This window comes from Ptiloglossa arizonensis, chromosome 8 (assembly GCF_051014685.1).
Source record: "Ptiloglossa arizonensis isolate GNS036 chromosome 8, iyPtiAriz1_principal, whole genome shotgun sequence".
Taxonomy (NCBI): domain Eukaryota; kingdom Metazoa; phylum Arthropoda; class Insecta; order Hymenoptera; family Colletidae; genus Ptiloglossa; species Ptiloglossa arizonensis.
This window is the reverse complement of record NC_135055.1, coordinates 11,260,132-11,275,258: the sequence shown is the minus strand read 5'-3', so window position 1 is coordinate 11,275,258 and position 15,127 is coordinate 11,260,132. Positions and strand designations below refer to the sequence as shown.

Below are 15,127 nucleotides of genomic sequence, written 5' to 3'. Positions count from 1 at the left end.
ATATCATGATGAATAACTAGCGTGGGGTAAATAAAAATTAGTGAACCTGTATAAGTTAAGTTACCATCTGGATAGATAACTAATGATGAAATTAAATGTAACATACTTATTTGTTACGAAATACATTTTGCTAGTAGTAATTCTCTACGAACCTTTTCTTGTCATACAATTGTATCAAGTATGAAATCTCTATATCGCTATCTAATAAATTCTATATTAACATTTACACATTAATAGATAAACCTTCTCGAGAGAAGACAAGCAGTTTAAATATTTTACGAAGCCTTTAATTAAAATTATCACAGCATACTAAATCTAGTATGAAATATATTTGTTCTACTTTTCTATGAATTAAATAATTAAAGACAGGTATATTGAAATGTATTAAAATAACGTTTCGTGTAACAGAATGAATGTGAGATTTGAAAATACATCAGGCATTATGAAAACAACATTTATTCATATAATATTATAATATTGGTACTTTATAAAGTAAAATGCAATAACACTGTCAAAAGCATAAATAAAGATCAATATTTCAATAATGGGAGAGATATTTAGATACATCAAGCAAACGAAGCTCCAAAATGTTGCATAATTAACGTAAAATTATTTTTCACTTTTTATGAAACTCGTTCCCGAAGAAGTTCATATACTTGTTTCATAAAATCAGGACTTAGACGAGTCTATTATTAATAAAGGACAAAGAGAAGATAATTTGTAATACGTTGTTCGAGAAACAGATCCATAATTTACATGTTCACATTCGAAAGAATTACTTTCGCTCTACTAAGATCCATATATTCCAGGTTAAATAGTTTCAATAATAATATCTCTTCAATTATAATTTTAAATTACATCGACATTGAACAAGAAAATAGTATTTACACTGCTAGAAACATACCCATATAAAGAGCGTTGATTTAATAAATATATTATGTCTAAAAATCTGAATAAACGATTTCTTGTGGTTTCTCAAACTTTATTGGTCGATAGTAAGTTAAAGACTGATCCCAGCCACGAGGTGCGGTATTATAATTCGCCAGATTGTTGACACTAGCAAGCTTCGGTCCTGTATAGCTGTTCTCTTCGTAAAGCTTTTTACCTGCAATAACAAGTATCGTTTAGCAAACGCTACACCGAATAGGATTATATATATTCTACAATTGGAGTACGTCGTAAATTCAAGAACATTGACTTTTAAATCGAATTTTCTTTTCATCGTTGCAACAGTGTAATTAAATGTAACATGCAGTAACGTCTACGAAAGCAGTCAAAGTTTTGCAAAGCGAGATTAAAGTTTCAGTGGCAATGTACACATTCAATCGAATCAAAACACGTGCGGGTTAACTTGCCTACATCTGGACAGACATCAGTGTACTTAAAGTCGGGTGAAACACTGTGCAACAGATTGTCCAGAACTGGTGTACTACGCAAATGCTTAATAGTCTCCAGAATATCTTCTTGAGAAGCTAGCATAGAGAGTAGAAGTGATTTGCTCTCCGCGGGCACTTCCGATTCTGTATTCAGAAATTTCGCGTCCCCGTTGTTGCAGAAGGTCTCCACTTCCTCAGAAGTAACGGATCGACGTCGATTGGTATACTCTTCGTGGTACATAGACGAGTATTCTTGATCACCGTTCATCATGCTCGACGATTCCGATTTCTCGCGATAAATAATGTCCTCGCTACCGTACTCGTTCGTCTGGGAATCGGATTCATCGGTCGTATACTCTGTATCATCGGTGGACACATAACCGTTATTACAATGATCTTGAGCTTGCTTGAGAAGCTTTACAGGTTCTTCGTATACTTGCTTGCCGGTTATTCTGTATTGCAATTGATTATAATCAAATTCCGACCCCGTGACATTTTCAATGTGATTTCAATGAAAGTTTAATAAGTGAAATTCTAATTATCCACGGTACGCTTCTTGATCGTTTTCTAGGTTCGATGAAAAATGTTTATAAAATGAATTTTGTTGTGTACGCGTGAGAAGACTGAGTTTAAAATTATGATAGTTCTATTCGTTCGGTGCAATTATTTATAGAATCACGAGAAATCGAAATGTTCTTTACCGTTTTGCAATCTGAGGCGTCGTTGTAGAAACTTGTATAAGGAGGAGACCACGAAATATTTACTAAAAAGTTCTCTTCGTATTTGTAGATTGTTTATAATAGTTTGTATTTAATTCGTTGCACGATCATCGCTATTCTCGCTAAATAGGGAAATTTTTATCGGAATCAGTGCAATGTAAAATACGACTACTAAAGTTTCTAAATGTCGTATGAAAATATTGAAGCGATAGAGTACTTTAGCTAACTGAAAAACAACTTGATCGAGATCGAATTCACACTCATGTTTATCGGGAAAATCTTGTTCAACTATTAAAAAAACTTCTGATCGGGATAAGATAAAAGTAACAAAATATTCAATTTTCAACTATCGTACTGATGGTTCTTTATCGACTGATTTCAAGCTTAGAATGCAGGTAACCTTGGTTGGAAAATTGTAAAGAACTTCTCAATTTCTTTCGACCAATAAGAAGTATACATGTTTCAATTTGTTCTACCATTATGGAACGTTCGGAATAAAATTACAAGTATATATTCTATTAGATTTCTTAAACTTCGTTTAAATACAGTATCGTATCGAATATGTGAACATAAAAGTTTGAGATGTTTAATATTAGTCCGTAATTGGAACACACGAGTCACCATTGTTGATTATCAACTACAATATATCCATCATGTTCTATGGATTGCGATACTATCAACTTAAATTAATACAGTAATATTATTTATTACACGTATTATCTACATTGCTACGATATTTACAGTATGCAATTGAGTTTCATTTTTAAAAATAGTTGAGTTTTTATATACTGAAATTGAATTTTGAGCAGTTCGATGGAACATTTCATATACAATTTACGACACATTATGGTAATTCTGTAAGAAATCTTTGGGCTAAATGAAGTGATCGTGTGTGTACGTGACAAAATCTTCGTGAAGGTTGAGTTGCTTAAATTATACCGCACCTGGTTGCTCAAATTAGACCGGTTTAATTTAGACATTATTTTCGTTTTCTATTTATTCTCAACATTTTTTAATCAATAGCAATCTATTTGAAGTACGCGTTTACATGTTGCATTTAAAAAGATTCGTGAGGAGGAAAAAGAAAAATACACCTACAAAAAACAGGTAGCTGGTTTTGTGCAATATGCAAAGAAAATATAGAAGAAACGATTGAATGTAAGCTATAAGCTGATGATAAAAGTGGAGTGAAAGTTTTTTATCGTAATACATGAATCGATGCCAAAAATTAATATATAAAAATAGTTATAACATACTTGTAACATAAGTATTACATTTTGTTTAATTCGGAATATACACGTATATTTAAATATAATATTTAAAAAATAAATAAATATATACGTTTATTTAAATACACACGATGTCTAATGATACGATTCAAATTAAGCAACCAGTTTCTTAATTTAGACTTTTGACGAACGACTTATTTTTATTTTCTGGAAACTCGAATTGATGTTCGAATTTGCTTCAAGTAAATTTTCTTTTTTCGCTAAATGTATTGTCTAACAAATAAAGAATACTAATAAATTAATGTCTAATCAATAAACTACGCGAACTTTCAAACTCGATATTTAAACATACGCAATAAACTATTTGAATTTGTGCTCCTCACTTTGTAAAAATTAAATTACTTCGTTCCTTTTGCACTCGAAACTCAATTAAATGTTGAATTTAGCTGATTCTTATTGCGAGCCAAAGTTCCCTGTATCTACAAATAATATTTTTCAATCGTTAAGTAACACACCTCCACAAACGTTGCAGAAGCTAAAGAGCAATACCTAATATTCCATTCTATTTAAAATACAAAGAAATGGGAAAAATGAAAATAATTGCAGTAAGTAAAATTTGCACGAATCGTGTCCAATTACGGTCTAAAGGACCTATGTTAAAAACGATCGATCAAGCGTAGAATTTCATTTAATAAAATAATCGATAATGAACTCAGGATCGTAATTTTCGTTCTGTCTCACCTCTTGTGTTCACCCTCGTTGTACTTGACGGAATTTCGTGTTTCAAAGAATCGCGCTATGTCATTGTCGAGAGAACAGTGCTGCACAATTGGGATAACCTTCGGGCTGATCTGTTTATATTGCAGAACCGGTCTACAAGATTTTTCGAATTCTTGTATCAATTGTTTCACCGGTACTGGTGTGTATTCGTTCCCTTCGCTATCGATACGAATTGCATCGGTTTCTCGTTGATTATTTACGAGTTTCTCTTTATCGTTAATCGCGCTTTGTACACATTCCGTTACGTATTCTTCCTTGACATAACACTTGCCCTCTTTGTTAGTAGCATTCTGTGTATTAGAAAAATTAGATCTGTTCAGCGAAGCCTTGTTATAATTGTAATTGCGCCTGTTAGTGTTAGTTGATGTTATTGCAGCATTTTCATTATTGTTGTTTCTGGCATGATAGATGTTATGCTGTTCGATATCAGGCTCCAAGGTGATTCGTCGTGATTTTTTAACGATCGACGATCGAGATTTATCGAGAGGAAAATCATTATCAGTACCAACGGCCACTTCTCTGAGATAAATCTTTTTCACCTCGGTCAAGTGGTTGCACTCTTTACCGTTGCAACGAAATTGATTTCTGTCTGGAACGTTTATAGGAACGTATAATGGTCGAAGTATAAAGTCTTCTTTCAACCTCTAACTTCCAACGTAATTACTTTCGGTCAATTAAGTCTTATCGCATTCGGTAGAGATCATTTTTGTGATAACGTCCTCATGAATACAGGATGTTCACGTTGTTATTATTCAGCGTTTCGTTTCTTTTTATAAATGAATGGTACAGGACAAAATAACAGGACAATTCCATAAATGATATAAATACTATTACTCGTTTCGAAAGAAGTAACAGGAAACAATTTATTTACACTCGTTGATCGTCGATATATTTTTCCGCATTTTTTTTTTATGTTTTTCCGTTCGTTTACTAATTTTCCAATCCCTCGGTGACGGAATCAGAAATTTCAAATTGACGAGAGAGGTGACGTTTTTTTTTATATTTATATGTAAAAATAGAAATAACTACATCTCGAAATTCGATCCTTTTTTATTCTTTCTTCGGTATATTTAGAATTTCATGAATATCGATGTTAGTAGTTTTATGAATGTATAAAGGAACGAAAAAGTTTTTAAAATTCTTTCATAATGGAAGCATCAACACGAACCCCCCTCCCTCGCCCCTGCTCCGATTACGCGATGAAGAATTCGGTCAAGCACCTTTTGATTGTCAATACTTCTCAACCCCTTCCCAGGAAGATGCTTTTGCAAACTCTCGAATAAAAAATAATCCAATAGAGTCGTGTTTGGAGAGTAGAAAAAGTGAATCATTTTTTGTTATCTTTTTCATGCACTGCTGAAACCCTATTAATCGATCAAATCTGAATATTTTTTTATCAGCAAGTGGAACAATTACCGACCACGTTGACAAAACAAAACTGATTATATCCATTTGACCATTTGTATCGAGAAACGGAATATTCCGTATAGAATGTATAGCTTATATCACGAGATACGGTTAATCGATTACCAACCGAGATTGGTTATTTCGTACATACCCAGTTACCTACGTTACCGAATGATCAATTGATCTTAAGTCTAGATCGGCGATAAAAATGATTTCGTTTTTTGATATAAATATGGTATAATAAAAAATTTGTAATCGTATTTGACGACACACTCGACTATGTGTAATCAATCAGATGGTAGGAAAAATTAATGAATTCTGATAAGAACGAATGATCCACTCTTCTTATTTTTCGGATATGAAGATCGTCCACGAACCGAAGGAGGATCTTGAACGAAATTAAACTCAAACTGTAGGGACTAACGAGTACAAAGACACTGTAGAATATTACTGTATCTGGTTAGCCATTTTTGGAATTTTCCAATTTCGATATTGTCGAGTCGAGTCGATTCTTCACGCAAACGATCATTTATAATAAAACGAATCAAAGATTATTGTATGACGACGGTTTAGAATTGTAATTTTATTCAAAAATTGAATCTTTGTCTTTATAATCTTCCATTAGAAGATCCTTCATAGTCTTTATAATCACCACTAACCATCTATGTTATTGTAGCACGTTTCGTAGATTAAGAAAGGAATGATATAAACATTTTCTCATTTTCATGGGTTATACTATTGAAAAGGAAAGTGGAAAATTAAGAAATAGTTTACAAAAATAATATTAAACGAAAGATTCAGAAGCTCAATATGGAATTCGTACCCAGCATCTTTTAATTATAAATCCTTGTCGTTGAAATTATAATATTTAATGAACCTTTTTATAAAAATGGTTGCCCAGATGCAACTAATGTTCTACTGTTAAACCTTCCATATCAGTAAGGAGTTCACAAAACCATTTCACTGGAAATATATTAACTAATTTTCTTTTGGTGAAAAGAAAATTACTTTTGCTGTAATATTATATAAATATAGTTATCAGAATTTAATTATATGTAACATAGTAACGTACATACTCATTTCATTTAAAATAGCACGATTACTTTTATAACTCGAAATCAATTGCACATTTTGAAAAATAATTTGAACATTGTACCTCTTCAAAGAAATAATGAAACTTTTTCTTCTTCTATTTCCTTTCTATAATATTCATTAATAAAAGAAACGCTATATAATAACAACACAATGGAATAATGGAAAAAAGAAAATTGAAGTCTTTAATACTGTTTCACAAAGATGATAACTTTATGCGAGGAAAATACTATTTCTCCTAATATAAATTCATAATCATCTTTCCCTGGAAAAACATTCACTTTTTGTATACGTTTTAAACGAACAACGATGTCACAGTTCCCGTTGTACTGCGAGAGATTAATATCGTGAAAAAAAAATTGATAAAGAAATGTAAAATACCATAGAAAATATGTTTTGACTTGACATTAATAAGATCGTTCGCTTCTCAGTCGAAACTTATTAACTCTGATAAAATTAGATATTCATCCACATTGATTGGTTTAATCAGTGTACAGATATCAATTGGCAACGAGGTACAGGCAGTTGTTTATTTTAAATATATAACGAAAAAGAATGCGGTGGTAGTCTCGCATCGATTGAATAACATCGATGATGTTTGCCAATTGAAACCTTTGTAGGTCGTTGCACTCTCCGTGGAGCTTCAACAGGCAAGTTTAACATCGATCTATACGTTCGGCACATATCAACGCCTTTGGTATTTGAATCTCTTTTTTAGCGGACTGTGCAGCAATTTTACAAACAGACCTACATCTACAAAAGCGGATCAGAGGCAGAAAATAAATTAGCTTCTATAGAAATAAACGTGAAGTCAGACTCTAACTTGAATATAAGTCCTGGGAAACTGTTTGCTATCTACTTACGATTTGAAAACAATTCGAACAAACAGAAATATAATATGGATCATTGCCAGATGAACGTGCCAACTAAATTCTTTAGAGTAGGTTAGACTTTGTGTTTTACGTACCGGTTGTAGATGAATATGTGTCGTTTAAAGACAAGTCCACGGTAAACGGATTGTAAAATGACGGTTTCCCGGCGAGTGGGTCAGGTACAAGAGGTGTAAATGGTGATACATTCAAATATTTCGAATTTCCATTCATTTCCTGTACATGGTCAAATAATATACATTCGTTCGATATCGTTAGTTAACTTTACTTAATATCCGAAGAAGTTACTATTTACAAAACCAAATCTTACCTGTTGTCTTGGATACACTGACGTTTTTGGCATACCTGGTGTGCTAGATATTTGCGATTGATCTTGATCTACCACCCATTTTTCAGACCTTTTCCTGCGTTTCGCGAATATCTCGGCCCCTATAAATAATTACCACGTTTAACTGTCTTTACAGTTTTATAAAATTAATTTTAAAACGAAACTACGTATCCATGTAACGTGCAATATTTAATGATTCTCGTTCGATTATTATCTTTGCAATTTAGCTATTGTAGAACATTGATTTATACGAATGTACTTGGGGTATTTAATATTCGCATAATCGAATGATAATATTTTGACGAAAAAAATTTCGGAAAGAAGTAAATAAAAATTGATAATTCATAAGAATGTTACACTTCAATAAGTAATTATAAATACGGAATGATAATAATGTAATATAATAGTTTTAATAATAATTTATCGTTTTTTACTATCAATTGATCAATAATTAACAAATCGAATAAATTTCCCTATATAATAAAGCATAAGGTTCGGATAATAAAACATTCGAATAATCGAGGTTCTACTGCATTATAGACACTCGTTCTAATTATTATACGTATTTGACATTTGATCATTAGTAAATGCGACAATTCGTCAAATTAATTATCGTTACGCTCGATCGTAGTCGGTTAATTATATAAATTTCTAATACAAGTAAAATGTTTACCGCGGCCTCTTTGATTGTTTAGATCACGAACAATATTGAAGAGTTTTTCAGGATTTTTCGGCATTGGTTCAATATTTACTTCTTCGCCCAAAGCTTGGATGCCACGTATATCCAACACTTTTCCATGTGGATTCATCATGCATTTCAGAGGAACTTTATCCTAATGGAACATTTTAAATACAATATTAAACTTTGTAAATACTGGTTAAAGAGGATGTTAAAAAATGACTATTTTTAACTTCACCTAAAAATAAAAAATTCATACAAGACTTTTAAGAATATTTCCCAAGGAACAAAAAATATCCTTTTCCGAAAGACGATGGGAAAGTTGTTAAAAATGAGTCCAAAGACATGAATGAGACAGCGATCGAACTCACCTAAGCGTAACGTTTCATCTTCTTCTTTGAACATTGAAGAAAACTGAAGTACCATAAAATCGTACATTGTAATAACAATCTACAACGCGTTCACTGTGAAACTAATAATTTTTTACTTTAATTTTCTGTAATTTATAATTACTTCAAATATACATGTATACATATTTTAATTATTAAGTTATTGCGATAAACGTCTTCTTGATTGTTCTCACGTTGCAATTATTTTACAGTACTTCCGTTTCGCTCGATCTCCATTTTCGGTTGCTATTATTTAAATTTGTTTTGAAAATTTGAAAATGGTTCAATATCCGAAGAAGAAGGAAACGATAGATAACGATTAGGTGAAGGTACTCACTATCGCATTCCTAAGTTTGGACTCATTCCTAACAACTTTCCCATTATCATCCGGGAAAATAAGGATAGTTTTTGTTTCTTGGGAGACATTCTAAATGTTCCTTCATAAATTTTCCATTTTTAAATCGAACCTAAAATGGTCATTGTTTAACATTCTCCTTTATAATAAGCATACATTATAAATGGTTGTTAGATTGCAATTTACAAATAGAATAAAATATTTTATTAATCCTTGCAAATGACGTATAGGAAGTGTACATGCAATCATTTGTTCGGACAAGAAATTACTACCTTTATATTTTTTTCTTTTTTTGTATACAATTTTGTAGTTGAAAAATCGGAGAACAATTTGGTATTTTCAAACTGAACTGTGGAACCCTACGTATTTACAAGGAGAAAACCTGAAATGGAATGCGTTGTTTAATGTACTATACAATAATATCACGATAATTATAATGTTCCAATTTTTCCCTCACATAATGTCCCATAGTTATGCTAACCATTCGATGTAACTGCACTTAACTGCAGTTGTGTGGCCTCAGAAACCTGCAATATTATTTTTTTCTCGCCCTTCTTAAAATCATTTAACCTTAACAAGTATTTGTCAACATCCACAATTTTTAGTAGCGATAAAATGCGCATTAGATTGAACAATTTTCTACTCTCATACCTACGGATGATTTTCTAAAAAAAAACTCATCTAGAATGAAGGAGGGGATAAAATACTTGTGCTGTGTGTATGACCGAATGTAGCTAAATGTAGTGACCTAATTTGTCTGAAGTATTCTAAAAAAAGTATGTCTGGAATTTACAACAAGTAATTGAAAGTAAAATCAGCTTATTTGCGAATCCATACAAATTTATTAAGAAGAATCGTGAATAATCAATTACACCCAAACATTTGATTATTAGAATAAATTTACAGGGGTATCAAGAAAGGTGTTCAATAAAGAAGTACGAAAATATACTGTTCATTCTTATATTAGATACGGTCATATTAACTATTGTGTAGTAAATGTAGACAAAAAGTACAACAAAAAATAGTTTTCACGATAAGCTTCTTCTATATGTATGTGATCCGTTGATTTGTCGGAACAATGATTCGTCACGGATTACTAGTTAATAATAATTTCATCAGAAATGTTTAAATTTGATTCTAGAGAAAAGATAGTTTTTAAAGATTGTCAAAGTCGGTGTTTATTTTAAAATTCTTCTTTAAGAGATTTTTCAATTTTTGTAGGATTGTCCACTCTCACTGTTCTTACTTTTGTCACCTTTTTCACAAAATGTTCCAACACTGCCACAATCTGGGACATTATGCGAGACATTATTGTATTTCAAATTGTAAATCTCGTTCAGCTGTATAAAAAAGCACGAAACTGGCCACTCGTTCTCAACACAAATTGAGTTAAAACTCAACATTTTTAAGACCATTAAATACCAATAATACATTAATAGTACGGCACATTAAAAATGATCTCTTCCATTTCTAATTCCTTTCATTAAACCAACCGTATAGTGACTTTCCACAGGTAAATGTTACATGATTTTTCAAATTCTACGCTATATATTTTTTCAAATTTCTTTTTATAAATATTTTATTATTACACTGCAAATTTTTCTGCATTTGTTATTTTTGTATACAAAAAATAAGGCTTATAATGCATTTCATCGTAACTTCGAGGGAAATTTTGAGAACACTGAACAATTCGTATAATGGTTTACATTCAACTATGAAGGTTTTAAAAAATATCGATAATATTCGAACAAAACTACGACTAATATTACAGAAAACGAGATAACATAGAAAAATAGACATACTAAAATTATTTTCAAAAAAGTGGACAATTTACAGTACCAAAAAAATATTGAATAATTTAATACAAAGAGCATATTACAAAGTGAAATAAAACAGACACTACTTACACTGTGAAGTGGAGTAGAAGGCTCGTCTACATCTTCCATACCTATAATATATTAACTCGTGCAATCATTGGAGAGATTAATTTCAAATAATTTTAAAATATTCGAAATTAATGCATACGAAATATAAAATATTAACCCGTAGTTGGTATCGTTGGATCACTGATGTTACGTTAAATTTTCTATTATTCTTCATGTACAGTTTCATATTCTTCTGTATAATTACCAATATAATTAGTGTCGTCTGAATAATACATTGTTTCTTTTTTGTACATATTCCGTACAACTATTAATATCATTTATAGCAACAATACTCATCACTGTGCACACAAAACAGTAACGGGTTATAAATGACCCCAGGATACCAGGTACGTGGCCAAAATGTCATTATACCAGTTAATTGTAAAGGTTAAAAATGTGCTTAATTAAAATAAATATTCATTTTCATCTTACGTTTTCAATGTTTCTTAAATTGCTGAATATGCAACAATTTCTGTATGTACGTACCGTTACCATCGTGAATCCATTTCACGGATCGTTTCTTCCTGTTTACATACATAGATTGACCTTTACTTTTCATGTTTTTCACATCGCTCAATGAATGCGAAATTCGTCGCGCAAGTTCAACCTGATCCTCAACAGTTGGATGTGTTGGCGCATAAAAATACGAAGAAGCAAACATTTTTCCTGAAAGCAAGTATTCCACTCGTATTACAAACTTTTATGAAATAGGCGCGCACACTCCCGCCAATTTTTATTTTCTGAGGAAGAGAAACATATATAGGTAACCAAAAATATTTTCAAAAATGTTTTTTTACGAAAATACACGTCTTAAAGTACCTTGATCATATTTTGACTATTAAAGCATAATGACTATTAAAGTTTTTCTGATATATTCGTTGTGTAGAAATGTTTAGAAATGTTTTAAATAAATCTAAAGGAGAATTAAATTTTGCACAATCACATAATTTTTATTAGAAAGTATTTTGAGGTACTCGTTTCTGTTAATTTTTGTGTAATTTTAATGGAAATAAAGCTCTCACCGAAAATTATTTACATACGTACTGTTCGATGAATATTAATGTTTACTATTTTTATGGATAAGTTAATGTATTTTAAAAGTTTCTACACAGTGAACTATTAATCATTTGAACACAATACGCTAAATTTAGCACAACTCGTAGCTGCCAAACAGGCCATCGCAAAAACATGTATTCAAAGTTAAAAAATTTGCAACAATTTCATGTGCTCATGTTCTAAAAATGAAATGTTTAAGCTAAGAAATGAAGATTCATGAGCGAAAGGATAGAGGACTCAATCATACTTATGATTAAGGATTGAATCAATTGTTCGTAAGAAAAACCATCTATAATGTATAATTATATATATATATATATATATATATATAATATTATATATATATATATATATATATAATTCTGTAAAATAGTTCGTTCCAGTATATGTTTTTTCTTACGAACAATTATGATTCAATCCTTAATCATAAGTATGATTATACATATATAATTCTATAAAATAGTTCGTTCCAGTATATGTTTTTTCTTACGAACAAACTTTAAATTCACAATTTCAACAATCTCCCCGGGAGACTAACTGTGGGATCTCTTTATAAGTTTACATTCTATACTTTGAATTCGCTAAAACTATATTGTTTCAGAGCGAATCTCAAATAATGCTAGTCTTATCCAAATATTTTGACACGGTACAACATTTAATGAAAGCAAGAGCCCTATAGTCTCGTTTATTGCAGATTCGTTTCACTTGGGTACTTGTGCAATTAATCTAATTAGAACAATGATAGAATTATCGTAGAAAAAGATTCGAAAATCGTAACGGTATTAGAAGATAGTCTAACTCAAACCTAGCTCGCACAATTACGTAAGAAACGTAGCCAAAAAAGTAGAAATTATGATATGTATGAATTGAAAAAGTAGTAAAAGTGTTTCAAGGAAGACCAGAACACGTCTTCGTAAAATGAAAATCCAACACTGTGGAAACTGATCTATCAAATCAGTGGAATGAGATATCTATAAAAAATTATACAGAAACTTGATGACATCAAGTTAAGTGGCTTACCCTCTATATTTTCTTTATTGTCCAATGTATCAAATAAAGAAGTACTTAGTATTTTTTCAGATATATTTCACATTCGATGAGTATTCCGCGACTTGTGGACAGGAGTGTACGTGCACATTTCAATTTCTTTAAGTGTTTTGAATATGCAAAAATGATATTCATATCTTTGCTTGTTATTAACTTTTAATGCATATTACAGTAGACCTTCGTATAATACGGTAAAAGAATTGCGACAAGTTGCATACAAGCTCCCATAATATAGCATTTACGTTTTTTTTCCTTTTTTTTTTTTTTTGTAAAATGAAATAAAAAATATATTATAAATTTAACGTTACAGAAAACATTATTCTCTTATATTGAACAACGTAAATAGGTACTTTCGTATCTTGTACGATAAAATGTCGTATAACGTGGTCTCCTAAATCTTGAAAAATAATTTCCGCAATATACGAAGGTTTATTATATTGTATTTATATTTTTAAAATGACTTACTATTTTTCGACTGTAAAATCCCCTCCGTGTCTGAAGCAGGGGTAAGCAGTTTCTGCAAGTTGACTGGAGTACTTTCATTGCTCTCCTACATAACAAAAATAAATCGGCTAAAGAACTTTTAATGGAATTTTTCAGATGTAAAGTGCTACAATATAAGCATAAAAAATAGGAGCACGTTAAATCGATCCAATATGAAATAAAATGAAAAAAATATGTTGAATAAGTACTTATTATCGAGGAACAAATAATGGAAGAGTGAAATGGTGGATGAAAGAAAGTACAATTCGTCATTGTAAATTTACATAGAAACAAACAGTTTTTTAAATATTCACGTTATTTAATATTATGCAACGTTCTCACGGAAATGGAGTTTATTATATTAACTTTCGACATTCTACTGACAAAATTTGCCCCCACGATAATCCGATTGCCTCTCGCAAATCATCTTTGTTTTGCGGTTGCTTTTTGGAAATCAAATCCTTCCTGTTTATAAATTTTCAATGAGATTCAAGTCCAAACTATTCGCTGGTCATTTCATAGTTATAATTTCATTATCTTCCAAATAATTTTGTACCATCCTGTCACGATGACAACTTGCATTATCATGTTGAAACACAAAATCTTGACAATCCTCAAACCATTCCTATAAATTAGGAACCAACAATTGTTCCAACACATGAAGACTTTAGAATTCATATTTTGGAACAAAATAAAAAGTATTCCTACACCTCTGACCAAAATACAACTCTACCCAATATATGATTATTTATTTATTACCCAATTTCTGTTTGAAATTTAAACAGTATGGATCAAACTTCTCATTTAATCTCCTCCAGACAAATTTTCTAACATGATCCACTACCTCGATACAGACACAAGATTTATCACTAAAGACAATTTTTTCTCCAATTGTTAAAAGTGTAATCCACGTTCCTTATACCACCATAGACATTTCTTCCTGTGTTCCATCGATAGAACCGACCTCGTCTTTGCTATACAAAAATAAAACTTCGTATCTTTTAATATTTTTCTATCTGTTCGATCACAAACATTTTGATGCCATATTTTATTAATTTCTTTAGACGTGGCTTGTTTCAATATTCGAGCAATCTTTTTCGACTCTCTGTCATCTATCCTGACATTGAATGCGAACACCCGCATCTTTTACGATTTTTAACACTTTCAGTTTCGTTGAGTTTCTAATTTATCTAACCAGTAGCGTCTTTACTGCAATTTAACATGCTTACAAGTTCTTTCCCCGTATGTTCAGTAACTCTTATTTTTAACTTTATGTCCACAGAGAAATGCTGACATCGTAACGTGGTACACTTCTTCAACTTGCTTCGAGCGATATTTTAAACCAGACTCGATTTTTGTTTATTCCTTAAGG

At 31.1% G+C, this 15,127-nt stretch overlaps 1 protein-coding gene across 1 annotated transcript; it reads right to left on the bottom strand.

Moving 5' to 3' along the window:
- Nucleotides 1–438: 438 nt before the first annotated feature.
- Nucleotides 439–5,556, bottom strand: LOC143150672 (uncharacterized). Its single transcript, XM_076319119.1, has 4 exons — nucleotides 5,350–5,556; nucleotides 4,066–4,748; nucleotides 1,356–1,828; nucleotides 439–1,105 (listed from the first exon to the last, which is right to left on the bottom strand). The coding sequence occupies exons 1-4, from the start codon at nucleotides 5,554–5,556 to the stop codon at nucleotides 942–944; spliced, it is 1,527 nt and encodes a 508-aa protein (XP_076175234.1). The 3' UTR covers nucleotides 439–941.
- Between the last annotated feature and the right edge of the window lie 9,571 nt (nucleotides 5,557–15,127).